Below are 24,163 nucleotides of genomic sequence, written 5' to 3'. Positions count from 1 at the left end.
ACATAAGCAACAGTGGCACAGAATAGCTTGCGATAGAAGTCTGTGGAGAAACCTGGGGAAGGCCTACATCCAACAAAGGACTTTTGAAGGCTGAAATGATGATGATGATGATGACTCTATTTTCCCATTCTTTTGCTACAACTAATTTTCCTTCCACCAAAAAATGATCAGACATATCATTAACCATACCCCTAAACACGTGCACGTCTTTCAATCTTCCAAACATTTTTTTAGTTATAAACACACAATCCATTAACGCCCTTTCTACCACTCTTCCATTTGCCACTCTTACCCACGTATACTTGTTTTTATCTTTCTTTTTGAAAAAGCTAGAACTTATCACCATCTCTTGCTCAACACACATCTACCAGTCTCTCATCACTCTCATTTTCACCTGGTACGCCATACTTCCCAATGATACCTTCTACCTCTCCAGCGCCAACTCTAGCAGTAAGTCACCCAGTAGAACCTTGGATACTGAAAGCACTAGAGCTCAAACAAATTAGTGACTGAACAATATTTCTGAAGATTATTTGCCCAGTACTCCGAACGTGAAAAACTCTGTACAGCCGAGATGTATTCTCGGCCTTAAAAAAGGTCTTAGCATTTTGGTGACTGCTACAGAAATTACTCTGAAAAATGTAGTTACAAACTCAGAACATCCATAGGTTTAAGTTGTATCTAAACATTTGAGTATACTGTAATGTATTGTATAGTGCAGTATATCCAAAACCATCCCTAAATCTAGGCAAACTTTCTGGGAGACAAAGCAATCCTACCAGACTTGAAGAGCATTTCTTTAATATTAATCTATTAATGGAGTTAAATTAATAACCCTGCTCAATAGGAATTACTGTATCTGAAAAGAAATTTCCCCTGTACGGTAACACACGAGCCTACTAGACCTTAGTGAATGAAAGAATAGAAGCAGAATTTGTCAAGGACTTACAGAAGCGAGTTAAGGCAATCCTCCTATATTTCTTCTGTAAGGAGCTGCTAATTAAAGAAGATTAAATATTTCACAAGACATAGAAGCATCATCTTTCTCTGAGATATTCCAACGGTGTTTGGAATCACAATTATAGGTTGATGAGGGCTCGCAACTGAATGATCCAGTGGAGTGTGTCCAAACCAGGTGTAGGCCCAACCTGACAATGGTGTATAAGATTTAATGGCATAACCAAGTCTTTGGAAAGAGAATATTCAATTATCAGAGAAATCACTTTTCCCGTGAGGAATAAATGCACCCAATAGCTCAAAACTAGTAAAATCATGATCTGTAACAGCATTTTCAGTACTTGTGTCTGTAAAACCTCTCAATATGTAATCCCACAAAGCTAAGTAGTAGCATTAATGCATTTAAAGAACAACTCCACATAATCAGAAACAAAATAATTCATCTGTTCATTAATGATAGTATTATCATTTTACTTTACACTGATCATGATATAAAGTATCCACCTCTATACAATGCACATTATCCAGCACTTGTGAATGTGAATTGGAATGCAGAAGTAGTCAACTGCAACAGAATCGAGGTCTGATAAAGCACTAGCGTTACATGCTAAATCGGTCTTAAAATTTCTAGCATTCCTATCCCTCCCTCTTTTGGTGTTCTTACCAAGTAACAAATATTTTTTCAACCTTTTGAAGTTCACAACAATTATTCTATGGTTATGAACAGTACAATAGTGAACTCTACATGTGAGCAAACATTATGGGGATCAATGTTTTAAATATATGTACAGTATATATATATGTGTTGAATTACATAATATAGAGTCTGATTTTATTTGTACTTTGAAACATACCTTGATCTTAAAAGAGACAAAAGTACAATAAACAAACCCTCAAATTATGCTTTATAATGGGGGGAAAAAAAAAAAAACTGACCTCAAATCAATAATCTATTTGTTTTGGAAAAATTAATAAGACCGTTTCCCAAGCGACACCCCTTATTGGATAAGTTACGACGGTCCAGAGACAGCTACTGATCCAGTTTCAGTTTTGCTCTTGGCAAGCTTGCACAGTATAAAGAACACACAATGAATTATGGAGGGAGAATAATTGAAATAACATTGTTTAATATCTTAAGATTAAATATTGAAGGATAAATCCACTGAAACAAATTTAAAATCTATGCCTTTTAATGGCAAAACTCTACAGAATATTAAAAAAATTTAAGTAATTTTCAGCTGCAAGCAAAATTAACTGTAAATTATAAATAACTTACTTGTACTACATGGCAAACATCTGACATCTGACTATGACTGCAACACTAATTCTCTGTGTGACCTTATGACTAACACATTGTTAGTTGATGAAGAAACCTGCTCAGTAACAGTTAAAAAAGGATCCATCCAACTAAGCAGAGGAATTTTACACGAAGGTCTACGGAAGGGAGTCGGTGCCTCGTACGCTAAAGGATATCATTCCAAAAATTAACGGTACAAAGAAAATGGACCCTCAGAAAAAAGCTTATTTGAATTATTTCCAAAACTGACTTTGTAATGCCAGGTCTGGCATAAATAAATTAAAGTACTGTACAGTACAATGTTTAGAGCAAATAATCAACATACACTACAAAGTACTAAATGAACCTGTTTACTAATGCACAAATTTCATAACGAGTAGCTATAAGTACACTGCAACAAGAAAAACACAAATCAACCAAGCCTTAACATGACTAACCAATGACCAAAAACTAATCACCTCTGAAGCATTAAGCAAAAATATTCAAGATATGAAAATAGGAATAATTTACCCAATCAAGATAAGATAGTATGAGAATTCCACATAGATTGTCTCTTACAATTTCTTCCTAAACATTGTATAAAAAGAACTCCATAAAATTCTAAAATTATCAAGACCTTAAAGCTATGGATAACAAACAACATGTAACATCTTAAGTACAACAGGACAGTACAATACATGCTTGAAAGAGTGTAATCCTCGTGTAGGCCGATCGCTGACACATAAAACATGGATGAACACAATAGAGTTGTGAAGCAAATATATTCTAAAGGAGAATAATCCTATTAAGCCTCACTTTATAGCAAACGTACGCTACTGAAGTGCTTGAGCAAACTTCATACGAGGTTGCAAGGCCAAAAATGACTCAAATATTAGTTACATTATTGTCAATTGAAGAGACTCCTACTTCCCCCTGAACCACAAATTCAAACAACAAACATTATAAAAAAAGCGTTTCCAACAATTCTCGTATACTGAATCCATGATGTAAAATATATATAATTCATCTTCACAAACAAATTTTCTAAGACAAAATAACATTACTCTAAGATGGCATTCCATGAATAAACATTACCAATCACAAACAATTAACTAAATTTGGGATCTTATAAGATTAAAGAAGGTATCATTTAGTGGACTTCAATGAAACAATCATGAGCTCCATCTAGCAACAAAAATAAATAACAATAAAACATATAAGCAAAAGGTTCTCAGAAAGATGTTATAAGTAGTGCCTTTTTTAAAGTTTCCTAAAAATACTTCTTTGAAACTAATGACTTTTCAATTTTATAATGCAAAACAAATATGGCGACATTATATGGGAAAGATTCTTCAAGAAATCTAATAAATTGATACTTCAAAATATACTGTACATCAGGGTACTAGATCAAGGGCAAAATTTTACCCCTACAAGGTAAAACTACCTTAACAGTAATAAGCTACAGTGACGTGAATGAGAAATTAGACTGAATTTCTTCATTTCTTAAGGCTTTGACTTTACTGTGTGAGACTGGCATCACTAGTTAAAAAGAACTCTTAGTAGAAGTATTGTACATAATCTATACATAAAACAAATGGCTCTATAACTCAATCTGGACTCCTGGACAATGCGATCTACTTTAAACTTTTTTTTATCACATAAGGTGAGCACAATGACATTTCAAAACAATGCTTATCATAACCCAACAAGTCTGCATTTAAAATCATGACCTAACCAGACAAGCAGGTTTCAAACCAAGGAACAAATCACTTGTACATTAAGTGGGATTTAAAGAAACCTTACAAAGTCAATTAATACATTTATGATGCTACTTTGTAAACTTAAGTTGAAAAGAAAGTAATAGTAAGCAATACACCCTCTTCCTTCAAATTATTGACTGAGAAGAATGGGCAAGATTCTTACTTCACGACAACATGTCAATAACTATGCTTTAAAAGATTATTCATGACAGCTTTGTAGATTTCCCGAATAAATAAGACTTCGTCTCGCTTTAACTGCATGTAAGAATCATTCTTTTTTCTGATCAGTGATTCTCAAGTTAAAATCTTACCAAATCAAACCACTTTAATGAGGAGCTATAATTACTATAACAAATTTCTATATTCATGTAGCACTCACCTAAATTTCCATATTTAATAGGCAAATAGATCATTTCTTTTATACTACTCTTACATAAATTCATTGTCTTTAATTTGCAGTCTTCCACAAGTCCCTAATGGTCTATTTTTCTATATACAAAACTTAAAAATAATATAACATGACCATGGCACCAAGAATTTCATCCATAATATTTGGGTATATACAACTGCATAAAATGTCAGTATAAAATCTTGTTATACTACATATTTAACTTTTCATTCTGGCAGATAATAATACAGTACTATGCACAATTCTCTTGTATCAAAGCTATTTACTGTTCATATATTTTGCAATGAATAGTCAAAATTGTCGACTACAAGGAGATATGAGATGCCATGACAGTACTAATGCACATTCCTAAAATTCAGTTGTAATTTTATTAGATAAAGCTTTTAAGAATTAGTTTTACATCTTGTATTAATACCCCTTCTTGCTCCTTGAATAAGAAGTTAGTGTACTTTAAGATAACAGCATTTTATTAATATACATTTACTAATGCTATTTCTTGCTCCTTGAATATGACATTAGTGTATCTTAAGATAATTTTTTTAATGAGATAAAATGAAAACATGGGGAATTTACCTAAATTGTTTCCCAAACTTTCCCTAGACAAGAAGTTAGCAACTAAAGACCCCTACCCCCTTTATTTACTTGAGTCCTCTACATTTTCAACAGTATTGTTTATCAGCTGACTGCAATGAGGAACAAACATTAACGGAGATCATATAAGCAAAATGGGATAGAACACCTTGTTACATTAATAATAATAATAATAATAAAAAAAAAAACTTGGCACTTCCTATACAATTGTGAGAAAATTAATTGGAACCATAAATACTGCCGCCAGGAACATATATTGTTTAAACACCAAATATATTTTAAGTAAGGTATTGATTTAAATAAACTAGATTACTTCAATACCTAGTGATATGACCAAAACAACTGAAAACATAATGGCACACAGAAGCTTACAGTAAAAATCATGCCCAGAACTTCCCTAGTTGAAAGATAAGCACTGAATAATATAAATAAATACATTTCGGTCGTACAAGGGAAGAAAACAAATGAACTACTTAACATTAACAAAAAAGCTCATCCTAGAGTCCCTTACCAAGCAGAAATTAAATCAAGTTTTCAAACATTAAAATATTCTTCACTTAATTAGAAATACATTATCAAAATAAACGACAAATAATTACATAACGAAAATATATTGTTTCTTGGTACAGGAATTAAAGTTACAAACACTAGGTATTAGAATACCTCTCAATCACTGCTGCTAAAGTTATGCTAGTGGGGATATATAAATGGATAAAAATTCTACTCAAACACTACTGACAATAAAAGTTTACGAAGACTATAATTACCACAAGAACAACGTGCTGAAAACATGGCAAAGGTTCAATTACAGGTCACTATTGTGGTAACATCTACAGTCTTTTAATACCACAGAAGAAATATCTACAAATCATCAGGTCCCACAACCCATCACTTGCCTAGAAGCAGCAGTTAACTGGTTTACAGCCTGATAACTCGTAGTAATATCCTTTACCACAAATCATCGTCTAAAAAAAGCCCTTGCAATTCTCTTGGTTCTTTGAAGTTTGACACACCAAATTTCTATTATTGTTAAGAGCTCCCAACTGGAGAGGAGGGCATGGGAGAGAAACTTCAAGGCACAAAATGTAATCAGGTGACGACAGCAAATAAATGTGAATTAATCCTTTCCAAATAGCTTTAGTTTCACACTATGCCATTCACCTTTCTTGATTTAGTGCACAACAAAAAGTATTCAAACCACCCAGCTTCAGGAGGGGATTCAAGTTTGTACCAACAAAGAAAATTTAGTATAGTAAATGTAAGCCCCTGATCATTTGATTTAGATTTCCAATTATATAACACACTTCAAAGTCTATTATACTACTGTATTGCTATTCACCTTACTATCATACCCTGTTTTCTTTGACAAAAATTTCAGTTCCCAATAAAGAAAATTAAAATAAAAGAAAACTTTGCTCATTAAATAAAAGAAAAAAGATCAAGCTTTTAAACACAAGAGATTAAAAAGATCAATCATCTCAACAAAAAGTTTACAAATAAAATGAAAGAATTATGGCACTTTCACCTAAATAAAGCTAAAAAATCACATATGTGCACAGATCAGTAAATACAAATAGGTAACTATGTACACCACTAATCTGCAATCCCAAGTCGGGAAAAGTGAAAAATACAAAGTTCATATTGGAAAAAAGATATGGAGATACGTTTAAGTTAAACCCACCTACCACACAAGCTTACCGACTTATGCTAACAAGCACTTCATTGCATATGACTACCAAAATTCTTGATGAATTCCCAATAATATCCATAAGTTTCAGAAAACTCCATAATGCAGTAATATCACAGGAAATTATAGAATTCAAGAACAGTGCTCTGTTGCATATTTCCCAACTCGCTAGCTAGGATGGTGAAGCTAATCTGTGTGATAGATCTAACCGACCCTGTACTATTAGATAGTCTGTTTGTATTCCTATGGGAAGTACAAAACTTTATTGTGTTCCATTTATGAAATGGCTTTAATATTTTACACTTAGTGACCAACAACAACAAAGGTCAATAACAATATTACAAAAACCTCATCAATTTCAAAGACAAATTTATAAATTAAATTAAGGAAAATAATGACATGTCTGTAACCCCGGGGAAATGTAAATGCCACCGTAAATCTCGGATTCGACTCATAATATCTTTGAGAAGATTTATTAAACAAATTTATCTTCCACTGAACATGTACATCAAGATCGTACATAATTGCACTCGTTTACAATCTGTAGAGGTAAAAAACATGAATGTAATGCTTACAAAATACAAAATAGTACTTTGAAAAAAAAAAAATTCATAAAAATATCGATCTAAGCACCTATTTCTGTAATTTTCATTTCCAGTATTCCAATTTTGAGATCAGAAAAAGAATAAGAAAAGCTAAACCATGGAAACAACAATAAAGAATGAGGCAAAAGTACCAAAGAAAAACAAACTCAATAATTTGTATGAGGTGGGCTTCTGGTAGTATATCACTAGTTTGGCTTATCTTGCTTTGACACTAAAAGTATCCCGTGAAAAAAAAACTTTTCTTAAACTATCACACTAAAATTATCCCGTGAAAAAAAACTTTTCTTAAACTATCACACTAAAATTATCCCGTGAAAAAAAAAAACTTTTCTTAAATCATCATTTATATCTAAATAATCAAAAACTCATACCAAAAACCAAAATTACAGAAATAGCTGTCCAGATCCCAATCAGTAAGATCAAATAAGTATGTACTGTACTGCATGGTAATCATGACAGTAGACTGACTTAAAACCATCCAATAAATTTTCAATTCATGAGGTCTTTACATAGCAGTTTTATGTGGTTGTTTTAAATCACATCATCTTGAGCAACATACATCTTAAAATCCTATGAAACAATGTACACACTCAGACAATGCCATATTTTGTCCTAACACTATTTGAAATTGATGTCATGAGCCAAATGACATGCTGTACACCTAAATTAAAAACTGAAATCTGAGTATCATCTGCATTCATCAGGGTTCCTGAGAGTGCCAAATGTATTGCATGTTGGCTGAGCAGGTACATGGTGTTACATACGTCATAAAAATAAAACGTCAACTGGTTTTCAAAGCTCTGAAGGTTTACTGGTATCACTTACTTGCACATTAAAAAAAATAGAAATCACCCAGCTTTCAAAGTGCGGGTATGAAGCATTGGTCTGCGTGTTCCATTCTTGAAAGTCAAAAAGGATTTTCAAACTACAGCTTGTACATCACTACTTTCATCATGCCATACAAAACAAAACAGCTATTGTGTCAACAGCCTATTATATCTACTGTAATAACGTTCTGTGAATTTCTTCCTTGGACAAAGATGTGCAGGTAGTAAAGACAGAATAGTGAATTCAATTTTTCAATTATGATTAAATTCCTTCTCATATTGCAATGAAGTCACATAAAATAAAAAGATCTATAAATCCTCCTCTGAATCCATATCTTCTGGATTACCAGTGATTGTGTAGGCACTCACAATTCTCAACCTTGGTTCGTCCTCGTCATCATCACTGCTATCACTATTATCATCAAAGAAAACTTCTTCTCGTATTGATTTCTTAATATTGGCGAAGTTTACTTTCACAGTGTCTTCTTTTTCATCAAATGACTGAAGCTCGAACTTTTCCATCTCACTTTTCCCATTAGCTAAATTCCCACCCGATTTGTCCGTGGGATTATCAGATACTTCTTCATCGTTCCTTTCCTCAAAAGATTCATAATCAGTAGCCAGGTACTTTTCATTATCGTTATCAGCTTTGTCTTGACTGTTCAAACCCTCTATTTCTTCATTTACATCACTGTCTTCATTATTTTCAATACTTATTACAAAATTCTCTGACTCGTCGATTCTGAGCTCTCCTTCGCTACTGTCAGAATGATCCTCCTCTATTTCTGGACTATTGGTATTTTTCACTTGACCCTCTGTCATTGGATCCCTCACACCATCATTACATCTACGTGGGATCCTATATTTTGGGATGCTAGTGTGATAAAGTGAATGAGTTTCCAGCAATACAGGTGAAAGATATACGACCTTACACTCTGAGCAGGTGAACCTTGCTTCGGTTTTATGCAACTGCATGTGTTTTTCAAGAAACTCATCACAAATGAAAGAAGCTCCGCAGTGCAAACAAATGCGAGAACAGGCAGTCGTTATCTTTTGAACTCTACGGTCCCTCCCACGTTTATTTTGAAACCAATGGGTTACCTGTCTTGGGCGCAGATTTAACTTCATGGCGATGAGCCAAATTTCTAGTGACATTGGAAAGTTATTGTGTTCATAATGGGTGTCCAATACCTGTTGAGAAAAAGTGCCACAGTTAAACTTATTGTAGAAATATATCTCACTGAGTTTACTTTACAACAGTACATTACAAAAAAATCATATAAAAATGCATTAAAATTTACAGTTGATTATTGAAATTTACTTATAATAAATTAACTAACATTCTTTGACTAGGCAATACTATTCTGAGTCCTGACACTCATGATTTGGATATATCAATAATTTTTCTAATTTAAAATAAAATGAGCAAACGGTAAAACTGCAAAAGAGAGGGGATCTCAAGCTAAAAATTAATTAAAATATGGAATTTTAATAAAAAATTTTAGTTCTAAGTACATATCTATAGAATTTAAGTTATTAAAAACATATTACAGCTTCTACCATATGGAAAATGAGAAAAGGTGTTAGTCACAAGACATAAACCATATATATTACTCTAAAACATATAATTGTCAGTACAGAAAACATTTGAGATTAAGTGTTGACTAGCTGATCTGCACTGATTTCTATGGCATGTGTATACCTCAAATGACTGTTCAATACAAATCTAAATACTTTAAAATAAAGATATAAATCATTCTCACCTCCATCTGAGCATTACTGAAAGAAGCCTTTGTTGGTCTATCTGGACTTTGTCTCTTTACCTCGATACCATGGCGAATCCAATGAGTTTCCAGGACAACAACGTTACTGAACTCCAAACCGCACATACTACATACCTATAAGAATTTAGTTCTTATTAATACACATCCATACCTCTAACAAAATTAAATATACAAATAGAATACTGCTGTTTTAGTCATAATAAATTTTACTTAATTTGTTTTACAGTATAATTGAGAGCTTGTCATTAAATTTGTTCTAGGATGCACATCTAATAAAAACAAAAGAATTTGCATCATAAGGAATATGAATTGAATTATTGAGTCTCAGACAACAAGAAAAGCAGATTTTCAATAAAACTTATTTCTATAATCGCCTAATATTTATACTGTTTCTTCGCAGAAAGTTTGGTTTAAACAACATTTATCCCTAAAATTAAAGATTTTCCCACTTTCTTTCCTTTTAACAGACTCATGCCTCTAGCAAAGTAATGAAAAAATCTTGTGGGTCGTCTTATACAGTATGCAGAAATATATGGTTATCTATCTACTTATCCCCGAAACCATGTAAGGCCAACGAAAACAAAAACTTTTGTCTATCTATCTATCTACCAAGGCACTTCCGAAAATTTTTGGGGGTGGCTGACAGAGGGATTCAGCCGAGTTTGGTTGGTACTGCTAGGGTGCCACTGCCCAAGAGCCCTCTATTATCTACCAGAAATGAAGCTTCATATGCGAATCCCTTACTTTTGTAAAATAGGAAAATTATATATCAACTGAACACAAAAGTACAGCATCATTAAACCACATGCACAGCAGTTACTATAGGACCTAGAGACCAACAATTTAGACAAACAGGCCAGAATTTTATAAGATGTTCAATGAAAACCGAGTTGGTGCCATTGAGTTGCTGCTAAAATTCTCTCCAAAGAAATATTTCAATAGAATAAAGAAAAATTAAGAGATGCAGATTTCCTGCCAATGAATGAACTGTACTCAAAAGAATGAAATCTATACGCTAAGTTAGCTCCAGATTTCTCTGAAAGATTTATTTTTCCTACTAATTTGGAAAGACAGAATGTAGTTTGTAGTTTGTTCTAAGACTGATGTAAAGAATGTGGCTGCACTGAGAACAATCAATATTCCTGATGTGTTAGGTACTGTAGCCTTCTTTGAACAAATATCATCATGGTGGCATACTGTAAATGTTAAAGCTCCGAACAAAGGTGTCCATCTGTGCCAAAAGAATATAACCGCATTCAGCAGAATTCATCTATAGATCTAAAGTTCTTTCTAATCAAGTTTGAGAACTGGCTTTGGGTTTGGGAAGAGTTGGATCTGTCTCAGCATGGAAGTTTCAGTAAACTGTATAGAAACTATGTTTTGCTTTCAAGGACACTACATAAATACCGATAAAGATCTGTGATTATTTACTGGAATATTATAATTTTTCAACTTTGTCCCGGAGACTGACGTTCGCCCTGGACCGCCACACCCGGTTGATGTCCTTCAACCTGGCCTTCAACATATCATCTGTGACGGAAGCAAACTGGAGAGAACCCAGAACCCTTTCCTGGTTCCTTCGAGATGTAAATTTGGATCTTAAAAACTGTCTTGCCTACTCCCCCTACCGTTCTTGTTGTACTTTTTATGTGCATCCTTACCTCAGGTTACATTGTTTGCTAGGAATTTGTATTTTTACTAGGTTGTATTTGCTTTTTCATTTTGAGATTTTCCCAGTTTATCTGTTTTTGTATATCTTATGTTTTATATTTGTAAATATTATTGTACTAATAAACTCTTTTTGCATTATATGTTTTTAGTTTGTCCCTTGTGTTTAACCCTTCCCAAGCTTGTACCATTTCTCCGTTATGATTTCACGGAGCGACACAGGTCGAACCCAGAAAAGGGATTTTGATGAAGGAAAAATCTATTTCTGGGCGAGGGACCTGTGTCGCCCAGTGAACCCACCCTTTTCCTTTTTTCCTCACCCTGGTTGGTCCAAGCTTTGGGTGCTGGGAGGAATGAAGATGGGGGGTGGGAAGATGTAGGGGTAGAGATGGGGGTATGTTGATGAAGGAGAAGTCTAATTGGTGAGGGATCTATGGTCGTGGTTCAATCACACCCCAGTTTTCTATACCGACACTCATTGAGTGAGCGAGCTAGGTTTATTCCTGGCATTCCATGCATCTCTTTTTCTCTGGTATTTTCAGCAATAATTATGCCTTAGAAATGGTGCTAGAGGAGCATTTTACTGGGCGACACAGGTCCCTCGCCCAAAAATAGATTTTTCCTTCGTCAAAATCCCTTACTTGGACAATTTCAAACATGTTGGTTGGTAAATTTAGGCAATATTGGGAGATGGGTTGTACAAATTATAATGCAGCAGTTGCTCAAGTAATTGAATTGGAAAATAAGCTAAAAGATTATGAATATTTTTTTCATGGCTCTGTTGAAGTATTATTCATTGCTTAACATTAATTCAAACTTCACTCCAAATGAATTTAAATCTAAACATGATTCTGAAGAATGTTTAGAAAAAAAGGGATTTTATAAATATGTTATTTTTATTAATAAAATAAATTTTTGAATATACTTACCCGGTGATTATATAAGCTGCAATTCTGTTGCTCGACAGAAAACTCTACGTTCAAAATACGCCAGCGATCGCTATGCAGGTAGGGGGTGTACATCAACAGCGCCATCTGTCGAGCAGGTACTCAGTACTCAATGTAAACACAGAACCAATTTTCTCCTCGGTCCACTGGGTCTCTATTGGGGAGGAAGGGAGGGTCCTTTAATATATAATCACCGGGTAAGTATATTCAAAAATTTATTTTATTAATAAAAATAACATTTTTCAATATTAAACTTAGCCGGTGATTATATAAGCTGATTCACACCCAGGGGGGTGGGTAGAGACCAGCATTACTTGTTTACATTATTATGAGCTAAGTATTTTGTATTTCATTTTAGCAGTTATTCAAAATAACAAACATAAAATAAATAAGTACCTGGTAAGGAAGTCGACTTGAACAATTAATCTGCCTTTTTAAGTACGTCTTCCTTACGGAGCCTCGCGATCCTCTTAGGATGCTGAGCGACCCCTAGGATCTGAAGTATCAAGGGTTGCAACCCATACAACAGGACCTCATCAAAACCTCTAATCTAGGCGCTTCTCAAGAAATGACTTTGACCACCCGCCAAATCAAGTAGGATGCGAAAGGCTTCTTAGCCTTCCGGACAACCCAAAAACAATAATAAAACATTTCAAGAGAAAGATTAAAAAGGTTATGGAATTAGGGAATTGTAGTGGTTGAGCCCTCACCCACTGCTGCACTCGTTGCTACGAATGGTCCCAGAGTGTAGCAGTTCTCGTAAAGAGACTGGACATTCTTAAGATAAAAAGACGCGAACACTGACTTGCTTTTCCAATAGGTTGCGTCGATTATACTTTGCAGAGATCTATTTTGTTTAAAGGCCACGGAAGTTGCGACAGCTCTAACTTCGTGTGTCCTTACCTTCAAGCAAAGCTTGGTCTTCCTCATTCAGATGGGAATGAGCTTCTCGTATTAACAGTCTGATAAAATAGGATAAAGCATTCTTTGACATAGGCAAAGATGGTTTCTTAACTGAACACCATAAAGCTTCAGACGGGCCTCGTAAAGGTTTTTAAATAGAACTTAAGAGCTCTTACAGGACATAAGACTCTTTCTAGTTCATTTCCAACCATACGATAAGTTTGGAATATCGAACGATATTGGCCAAGGCCGAGAAGGCAGCTCGTGTTTGGCTAGAAAACCAAGTTGTAGAACATGTAGCCGTTTCGGATGAGAATCCGATGTTCTTGCTGAAGGCATGAATCTCACTGACTCTTTTAGCTGTGGCTAAGCATACCAGGAAAAGAGTCTTTAAGGTGAGATCTTTCAGGGAGGCTGATTGTAGCGGTTCGAACCTGTCTGACATAAGGAATCTTAGTACCACGTCTAAATTCCAACCAGGTGTAACCAAACGACGCTCCTTCGTGGTCTCAAAAGACTTAAGGAGGTCCTGTAGATCTTTATTGTTGGAAAGATCTAAGCCTCTGTGACGGAAGACTGATGCCAACATGCTTCTGTAACCCTTGATAGTGGGAGCTGAAAGAGATCGTTCTTTCCTCAGATATAAGAGGAAGTCAGCTATTTGAGTTACAGAGGTACTGGTCGAGGATACGGATACTGACTTGCACCAGTTTCGGAAGATTTCCCACTTCGATTGGTAGACTCTAAGGGTGGATGTTCTCCTTGCTCTAGCAATCGCTCTGGCTGCCTCCTTCGAAAAGCCTCTAGCTCTCGAGAGTCTTTCGATAGTCTGAAGGCAGTCAGACGAAGAGCGTGGAGGCCTTGGTGTACCTTCTTTACGCGTGGCTGACGTAGAAGGTCCACCCTTAGGGGAAGTGTTCTGGGAACGTCTACTAGCCATCGAAGTACCTCGGTGAACCATTCTCTCGCGGGCCAGAGGGAAGCAACTAGCGTCAACCTTGTCCCTTCGTGAGAGGCGAACTTCTGCAGTACCTTGTTGACAATCTTGAACGGAGGGAATGCATATAGATCTAGATGTGACCAATCTAGTAGAAAGGCATCTATATGAACTGCTGCTGGGTCCGGGATTGGTGAGCAAAATATTGGGAGCCTCTTGGTCATCGAGGTTGCGAAGAGATCTATGGTTGGCTGGCCACAGGTGGCCCAAAGTCTCTTGCATACATCCTTGTGGAGGGTCCATTCTGTTGGAATTATTTGTCCCTTCCGACTGAGACAATCTGCCATGACATTCAAGTTGCCTTGGATGAACCTCGTTACTAGTGATATGTCTAGACCTTTTGACCAGGTGAGGAGGTCCCTTGCGATCTCGTACAATGTCAGAGAGTAGGTCCCTCCTTGCTTGGAGATGTACGCCAAAGCCGTGGTGTTGTCCGAGTTCACCTCCACCACTTTGCCTTGAAGGAGAGACCTGAAGCTTTTCCAGGTCAGACGTACTGCCAGTAGCTCCTTGCAGTTGAAATGCATTGTCCTTTGACTCGAGTTCCATAATCCCGAGCATTCCCGACCGTCTAATGTCGCACCCCAGCCTACGTCCGATGCGTCCGAGAAGAGAACGTGGTTGGGAGTCTGAACAGTCAGGGGAAGACCCTCTCTAAGGTTGATATAGTCCTTTCACCAAGTCAGACAAGACTTTATCTTTCCGGAAACCGGGATCGAGACCGCTTCTAGCGTCTTGTCCTTTTTCCAGTGAAAAGCTAGATGGTATAGAAGAGGACGGAGGTGTAGTCTTCCTAGTGACACAAATTGATCCACGGATGACAGTGTCCCTACCAGACTCATCCACAGCCTGACTGGGCAGCGTTCCTTCTTCAGCATCTTCTGGATGGATAGCAGGGCTGGGGGCTGATCGTCTTGTTAAGCAACGTCCTCATCAGAGGGTTCCTCATCCGAAACTGATGAGGAAACGGCAACGGAGTGGGCAACGTCTGACTCGCTGAATCCGGTCGCACTGGTGGATGCGTGACGGAGCCGGACGCAATATCATGGAACTGCTGCACAGTCTGTGAACTGTCAACAACCATGGGTGCACGAGGAAGTACAGCGTCAACCCGAAACTGTCTAGACTGTCTGGGTTGTGCAGTCAACACCCTACCGGGTTGCTGAGGTTGACGCACTGCGTCACAACAAGTCACCTCTGCTGGTTGTTGAACGTCCTGAACGTCAACAACCACCTCCGAGCGTCGCTTAACGTCAACGTGCGACTGGCAACCCACACTGGGTCGCATCGGTGGAGGAACCACCTCAACTGGCAGACGCGAGTAGGTTACCTCAGCGTCAACAGGGCGCACAACCGACCGGTTGGAAGGTTGTTGGCCAGAAGGTTCTTCTCCGCATTTAAGTCCTCTATCAAGGACGCAAGCTTGGACTGCATGTCTTGCAGCAAAGCCCATTTAGGGTCTACGGGAGCAGGTGTGGCAACAGACGGGGTTAGCGACTGAGGCGGAACCATTTACCATCCCTGAAAGCCTTGTTATGTGTGACATAATAGTACAGCAAAACTTCAAAGGCTCGACAAAAGTTGAGAAGTTGACCTGTAAACAACTTGGAGCGTCTCCTGGCTAGGCGCCAGGGCGAGTCTACCAGAATTGAGAAGTCTATCTGGGCAGAGGCATGAACTCCCAAGCCGAGAACTTCTCTCGTGTCCTATCAGACTCTCGCTCTATAAGCCAGTTTAAAAGAAGGGAAATCAAAGGCTGTATCCCTAAAACTCCTCCTGGTGCAAAAACCAGTCGCCTAGCCAACGTAACGCTCTCTAGGAGAGCGAGAGAGCACTAGCTTAAAAACAACGGCTTCGAAGTAGCTAGGCCTAGTGTAAGTTCTGACGTTTAGGCGAACGAGGAGCAGCAGTTACAAGATCCGGACGAAGATCCTTAAAAAATCATCATGATTTAATTAAAGTCCATAGGAGGCTAAGCAGCTTAAGGCTCCTCTCCAAATGACAAGAGTCCTCAAGGGAATATCAGTAGGAGGGAGAACAGCACTTTCTCATCTACAGGAACCTTGTCCGATAAAAGCTAGGTTACCTCAGTGAGTCTCTCACTGGTGCATTAGTAGCAGACCAGAAGGCAACGTCATGTAACTGCTTGACAGTCTGTGAACTGTCAACAACTGAACTGTCAACCACAACAGGTGCGTGAGGACATACAGTGTTCACTCGAGACTGCTTTGACTGTCTATACTGAGCAGTCAAAACAACTCTAGAATGCGGAGGTTGACGCACTGCGTCAAAACAAAACAACTTAGACTGTTGTTGTACCTCGCGAACGTCAACGGAAGGTTCCGTGCGTTACTGAACGTCAACATGCGGCTGGCAGGGTACACTGGAACGCATGGGTGGCGGGACTCTCTCAGCTGGAGTGCGGCAGAAGGTCGCCTCAGCGTCCACAGGACGCACAACCGTGGTTGGTTGTAGGCTAGAGGTTGGTGCAGTGTCAACCTTCTCCGCACGAAAGTCCCGCATCAATGACGTTAACTGAGACTGCATGGTCTGCAGCAAAGACCACTTAGGGTCTACAGGAGCAGGTGCGGCAACAGACGGTGTGACTGCCTGATGCGGTACCGCTTTGCCTCTCTTAGGAGGTGAGCAGTCGTCGGAAGACTGCAGCGAGTCCGAACTGACCCAGTGGCTACAACTGGGCCGTTGGACTTGCGCGGAAGGGACCGACTTGCGCTTAATAAGCTGCAAGACCTTGGTCCATGGTTTCTTACAAGAAACCTCTTCCGCAGACGAGAAATAAATGGGCTCTCTCGTCTTTGTGTGGGTGGGGCGATCTTGGGTAGATACGCCCGAAACCACGGAGGGAAACGTCTGTTCGTTGATCAAGGCCTGACGAACCCATAAGTCGTTCGACATTACTTCTCCCCTGGGCTTGGGAGCTTGCAAGAGGTCCCGGACTAGGTGAACGACAGGCACGAACAGACGAACCCTCGGACGCAACACTGTAACACTTTGCGCATATCACTTTATCACTTCGATTTTCTGTTTTGCACTTATTTCACTGAAATCGAAACTTTTACTGATTTCTACCTGAAACACGCAATTCTACCCTCATTAAAAGGTAGTAATTGCGAAATCAGTCGTATAATGCAGCTCATTAATACTAGCAAAAAACAGAAAACATATATAAAGATAAAAAATTCAGTGGCTGGGAAAGAGACTAAACACTAGTTCAAATAAACTACGTTTACAATCTCTCACCGCACATAGCCTGGGGACAAGAATAAAACCCTAGAAACGTTTTACCTTCTTCCCCGTACAGCGACTAGGGACGAGAGTAACACGAGAACAACGTTACCCGCTTGAATGGAACGTTTTCTCTCCTCTCTCTCCCTCCGTCTCTATCTCTCTCTCTCTTTCTCTCTTGATTTCGCACCTAAGAGAAGAGCCCAATTATATATCGTCAAAAAAACATGTTATTTGACTAAAGGAAAAAAACTGAAAGGTTTTCCAAATAAAAAGTTCCTTTAAAATAGAATTTAAAACATTAAAGCTAAGAAAGAATGAACAAAACGTCAGAATCGATTTACTCTTACTGCAAAGTGAAACCGTGATACACTCTCTCTCTATCGTAACGATAGAGTGCATGTTGAACGTCCTGAACGTCAACACCTGCGTAGTCTAAAAAACTAAACGTTAGTTCATCTTTGAAAACAGTACGAAGACTATCAAAGAAATTCTTTCATAAAACATTAAATTTAAAAAGTTTTAAATTCTTTAAAGGCTAAATACGATATAACGGGCTCAACGTTGATTAACTTCGGTTCCAAGTTAGGACCGCCTACTATCAGGAAAGGTCGCATATAAACAAAACATAAAAATTTATTTTTATATGTTTATAATAAATGGAAAGTTAATCGAAGAGGCCTAATAAAGGCGGAGAGATATAAAATATATAGATCTATAACGTGTTAAGCAAAATTACTAAAAACCTAAACACACTTCCGTCTAAGGGAAGGGTCGGCCATTTAAAAGTGAAAGAGAGTCCATACTCTCTTTGTCACCCTAATTAAATCTATCCAAAACGAGGACAAGTTTTGAGATGAAGATAAAACACCTGCATAGCGAAAGCTCAAAACTAGAATAGTGTACTTCACCAAATAGTTGTGAAAACAAATCCAGTTAGTAACAGCGTATTAGTAGGTCTTGCCGGTAGCCCGACAGAGAGAAAATTGGTTCTGTGTTTACATTGAGTACTGAGTACCTGCTCGACAGATGGCGCTGTTGATGTACACCCCCTACCTGCATAGCGATCGCTGGCGTATTTTGAACGTAGAGTTTTCTGTCGAGCAACAGAGTTGCAGCTTATATAATCACCGGCTAAGTTTAATATTGAAAAATGTGCAAGAAGAAAGTTTGTCAAAGGGAGAATAAAAATTCAATATTCAATGAAATGTCAACTATGCACTTGAAGCTGATATTCCTGAAATTTGGCAAAATCTGAAAATCTTTGACCAACATATTTTACATTTTCAGTTTGTGTTTCCACTTACCAAGTTTCTAAAGCTCCTCCTGATAATTAAGATTTTGTACAATGTAATAATCAAAGAGAGGTTCTTGTGAGTTAGCCTGTAAATTTTCCAGCAAAGAATTTTGATGTTAGTGAATGTTGTCAATGCAATACACAAGTACATAAACTACTTTGGATGCATAACTGACCTCTGCTAAATATTTTTTGAACAATTTCACAATCATTCAATATTGGAGTTTGTTTAGAAAAAATGAAATGAGTAAACTTTACTTCAAAATGATTTCATTAAAAACTAAATTGTTTATATTTTCACATGATAACATATCTAAGAGGGAAATCATATTTTTGACTGGATCCCTTTAAAAGTATTGACAATATTGGTTTGAGAATATTGATGATATTCTTCAAAAAAGCATTTAGCATTCATATGGTATTTTTTCCTGCTACGTTTTTATTATTGTTGTTATATCATGATAACTAACACAAGGTTGTATAACTATATACATTATGTTCTGTTCGAGTGCACATTACGAACGAATTGCAGAAGTAATGTGAAAAGTAAGTTATGCAGAGGGGAAAAAGTTAAAACTCTCACAACCGAGGTTGTACTAAGATCATTGTAATAAATAAACATCACCAGTTGTTGAGAGGATGTAGAAGATAGAGTAAGAGGAATAGACAAAACAATGCGGGTAAATTCCACAGCACGAGATATATCAGCACCCCCTACGGTTGTAACATTACACCTAGGCATCTATATAGAGATGGAATTGGCTCACATCCCGTTGTTAACTACCTCGTTAACAATTCCAACAATTCCGCTAAAGACATTTCTCTATTCTAAAGGATGAAAGGTTCGTATAGGTATAAACATAGGAACAACAGGCCATGAAATAAACCACAAAACCATATCCCTAATCTAAAAGATGAAAGGTTCGTATACACTTAGGAGCAATGGGATAGGAAACAAACCGGAAAACTAAAGACGTACCTGAGACCAGGAGGATTTGTGCATATCCTCATGAGTGTCTAAATCCGTCTGGCAAATAAAAGCAGCATTACACTTCGAACAGACTTTACTCAAAGCTTTCTGTGTACTGACAGCAATCTCCCCTTCCATCACCTTATTTCCGTTCTCTTCTAATTTCCGGATGTGCTGTTTCCTTCGTTCCTAGAAGTTAATTGTGATCAGTTTTATGGAATTATCCTTAATTAAAAGTGTTATAGATTAAATTCTAAAAGCATAAAAAATTACAATCCAATAAAAACATCTAAGCCTGCAGCTTAGATTTACCATCATTCAAATTCCTTCTCATCACTTATAAGACCTTTCTGAAAATATTTCTATAGATTTTTTTTTTATTCATTCTTTTCTACTGTTCAAGACAAGAAAAGAAAGCTAAGAACTAGTATTATATTGTTAGATGGTGAGCAATGATGCTGAATAAATTTAATTTCTATGGAGAGAAATTTGAATCTTAAATATATATATATAAAAAAAAAAATGAAAAACACCCATTCTTATAGATATAATTCTTATTACCTAAGTTATTTAGCTGAAGATTGGAAGCAAGAGATTCCCCAGCTCCTCAGTAAAAATAAAACCAAATGGTATTTTTAAACCATTAATGGTTACTTGCAAGCTGAACTTTTCAGACACTAAACAGAATAAAAGGAAAAGCAGATGTCAATAATGTGCTTGGGATTTTCTTTTAGGCTGACATAATCAAGTTTCAGGTTCTGCATAGCTGTAATACGTACACACCAATAGTGATTACGTATGCTAGCTTTAAGTTTAGAACGTACAGTTGTTGCTGCATTCTTAGGGCTGTAAATTAGTACAAATTTACAACTTTTTATGGAATTAGTTTTCAAAATAGAGGTATCTTTGTATCATACAGCATGCTACAAGTGCCTTATAATGGCAGGTATCATGAGGAGGTATGCTCATAGACTGTGTCTTCAAATGCCACATGAAGTGGTTCCTTAGGGTTAAAAAGTTTCCATCTTTCAGCAAGAAGAGAGGAAAAACAGCTGTAGGATCCTGCTTTGGTTTCCTACTAATAATAAATTTTTCTCCAATAAATCAATGTCACATGTGCTTTCTAGAAATTTCAGGGAAAGTTTTGATAATCCAATAATATGCAATTTCATCTCAATATATATGGATTGAACCCCAATCCAAAGTAAGTATATCCCGATATCAGCTGCTTTCTTTTGGATAGAACGAACAATAACTTCTGAGCAACTCTCTTTGATTTTCTTCACACGATGGAAATTAGGTTCAACTTCAGACAAATCTTAAGTTACAAAGTTGGAAACAGATCTTATTTAAAAAAAATTTCAATAGGGTTATAAACAACTTTAAAATCACTAAAATTATACAATAAAACTACTGGTCTTACCTTAAACCACAAATGTACATGAAGTGGGTCAACTTGCAATCGCCGAGCAATAAAACCAATGTCCATTGGATCAGGGAAATTATTATCACTATAATGAGCTTCAAGTATTGCAAAGTCCTTCCAAAGTGTTGTTGGCCCCAAGTTAGGTAGTTTGTGATCATCTTCTTCCTGTAAAAATTACCATACCATAAAATTTTGTTTTTTTAATGTCTTGAAATATCAAATGGCTTCTTGGTTTTCTAATTCCATTACTCATCAAACATAAGACAAATTCTTCATTTCTTTAAACTTTCAATTTTGAGCTAATCTTAAACTGAAAGAGTATCCAGTTATATTTTACAAGAGCAACTGAAAGCAGAGCTTTTTAAATCAAGCAACACTAATTCCACTGACTATTAGACACTTGGCCAGAATTATCAGTCTCTCATTTAAAAAAAAAACTAAAAAAGACTTTTGTCAGTATGATAACTAGCTAAACAGCTTACCTAGAAAAAGCATTCAAATAAATATTCTTATTTAAATAATAAGGGACTTTGATGAAGGAAAGTGTTATGTGCTCTCCAAGGAATTTCCTGTAAAAGTTTAGAACTGAGAATCCAAAACAGCAAAAGACCAAAGAAATATTACCAACCCTGCTCTAGGGCCAACATATGAACCCGCAAAGCACAGACTCAAGTGTGTATACGAGAACCACGGGTTCAGGCTCTATAGAACCTGTCTGGCAACCAATGATACTTCATCACCACAAACCAATACCAATACTGGAGGCAATATGACTCGGCCACTTTGTTTGCTCCCGGCCACCATCTTCGATACTCTAAGTTAGACTTAAATGTCCCCCTTCACTAAAAAGGCTTGGGAGAAAAGGAGCGTTTTGGAGACCACACATCCCCTTATTAATTAGAATACTATCTTTCATCTTTCTTGTCACCACTAGTAGTTTCACCTTGAACTTTAGGATGATTTGCATTCTCCCAAAAAAAGCATGAACAAACCACTACTAGCTACAAGGTCTTCCGCTTTCACTTCCTTCCCACTTGTAATTTTCATATATCTCCTGAATTAATGAAAGACTCACTTGGATATACTGCTGACTTTGGTGTTTCAAGTAAAGAATTAACAATCTCTGCATCTAAATAATTAGATCACTACCCCGTTGCATTATCACTGTCAATTTTATAGGAACAGATCCCTTCACATGCTCAGCGATATGATCTTTATTATTAGTAGCCCATCTACAACCCTAGTAGGAAAAGGGTTCCAACAAGGGAAAAATAGCCCACTGAGGAAAGGAAATAAAGAAATTAATAAACTGCATGAGTAATGAATAATATAAAATATCTTATGATCACTAATAAATTTAAAATTGATCTGTCATATATAAATCATGAAGAGAGACTTACGTCAGAATATTCAACATTAAAACATTTACATGAAGTTTGATTTTATGAAGTTCCACAGATTCAACTGCCCATTTAGGCAGATCATTCCACAATTAGGTCAAAGCTGGAACAAAACTTCTATAATACATCTTGATAATCACTGTGGCAGTCTAACGGCCAAGCTTGAAAATGTGACCAGTATTTGCTGGGTTCTGCCTTTTCTGCTTTCAAAATCTTCTAACCACTACCATGGTGATCGCATTCCTGTTCTTTGAAGTAATGCTATTTGGGTGACATGATGATAAGCAACCCTTTAAGGGAAAACGTTTACCAGACGAGTACAAAGGAAAAAACAACCCAGTCTGGCGTATGCACAATTACTGAGGAGTGAAAATCCAGAACAGCGAACTAATGGCAAATAATCAATTCTGAGCAACGCTCATACGCTGCTTACAGTATTTCATTTGTACACCATTAATCAATTTTCTTTCCCCACCTAAACGAGATATTGTTCAATCATACTTAATTAAATTAATCCACCCGTTTGTAACAATGATGCAAGCTTCACCAGTTGAAACGTATTTTCTTAATGCTTTATGGGAGATGAACCGTATAGAAATACCATAAGCAATAATGTCATAACATGAGGAGCTACTGTATATGATAACTCTTTCCATCACATCCCTATACAAAAATAATCAATTATGTTTATAGCAATCAACATACTAGAATTACTTAAAAGAGTAAAAAAAAATTAATTCTAAAACTAAAATTCTATTATTTGAAGTTTAGAAAACTTGAAATATCTATATACGTGCACAAACCTCTTCCGTTTGCATAGCATCGGCATCTATTTGATGGGCTAAACTGTGTGTGACCAAAAGCTCTGCATTTGGAAAGAAAGCACCACATCCAGGGGTATTGCACGCATGTTCCATCAAGGGACTCTCGGCTTCAGATTCGTTGACATCGCCATGAGCTAACTTCTTGTGACGACTCAAGTTTTCTTCTGTGACGAAGGAAGCCTTGCATCGCTGGCATTCTACTGGAGGTAACTTTCCACCTAAAAGATAATTATGAGAGGATATGATTCACAAATCTGCTGTTTGAAAAGAAGAAAGGGAAATAACCTAACTATAAAGGATGCCTGCATGATAAGTAAAGAATTCTGATATCTTTGACTTCATATTCATTAGATAAGTTGTAGCATTAACAATAATCAAAAGGTATGAAAACTATAAGAATAAATAATACTTGAAATGTTTTTGATAGTCTAATGTCTAATCATACAAATCCAGTTTTTGTAGATCAAGAAACTGTTTGGTAACTTTAAAATCAATTTTTAAATATTTAACTTAGCCGGTGAATATATAATAGCTGCTACTCAGCGGCTCGACAGAAAACACACTCAAAAAACTCGCGAGCGATCGCTAT

At 36.7% G+C, this 24,163-nt stretch overlaps 1 protein-coding gene across 4 annotated transcripts in view; it reads right to left on the bottom strand.

Annotated features, from left to right (window-relative positions):
- Positions 1–2,129: 2,129 nt before the first annotated feature.
- LOC137658429 (uncharacterized) overlaps positions 2,130–24,163 on the bottom strand; it is a 93,613-nt gene continuing 71,579 nt past the window's right edge. For all 4 annotated transcript variants that reach the window (XM_068393139.1, XM_068393157.1, XM_068393165.1 and 1 more), the window contains exons 15-19: positions 23,554–23,792; positions 21,348–21,515; positions 19,934–20,113; positions 9,876–10,010; positions 2,130–9,303 (exon numbers count right to left, since the gene is read on the bottom strand). In XM_068393139.1, coding sequence (XP_068249240.1) covers positions 8,422–9,303; positions 9,876–10,010; positions 19,934–20,113; positions 21,348–21,515; positions 23,554–23,792 — 1,604 coding nt within the window. In that variant the 3' untranslated portion in view covers positions 2,130–8,421. The remainder of the gene's footprint in view (positions 9,304–9,875; positions 10,011–19,933; positions 20,114–21,347; positions 21,516–23,553; positions 23,793–24,163) is intronic.

The sequence above is a fragment of the Palaemon carinicauda genome, chromosome 1 (genome assembly GCF_036898095.1).
Source record: "Palaemon carinicauda isolate YSFRI2023 chromosome 1, ASM3689809v2, whole genome shotgun sequence".
NCBI classification, from domain to species: domain Eukaryota; kingdom Metazoa; phylum Arthropoda; class Malacostraca; order Decapoda; family Palaemonidae; genus Palaemon; species Palaemon carinicauda.
Note: the sequence above shows the minus strand (reverse complement) of the source record. Positions and strands in the feature narration are given on the sequence as shown.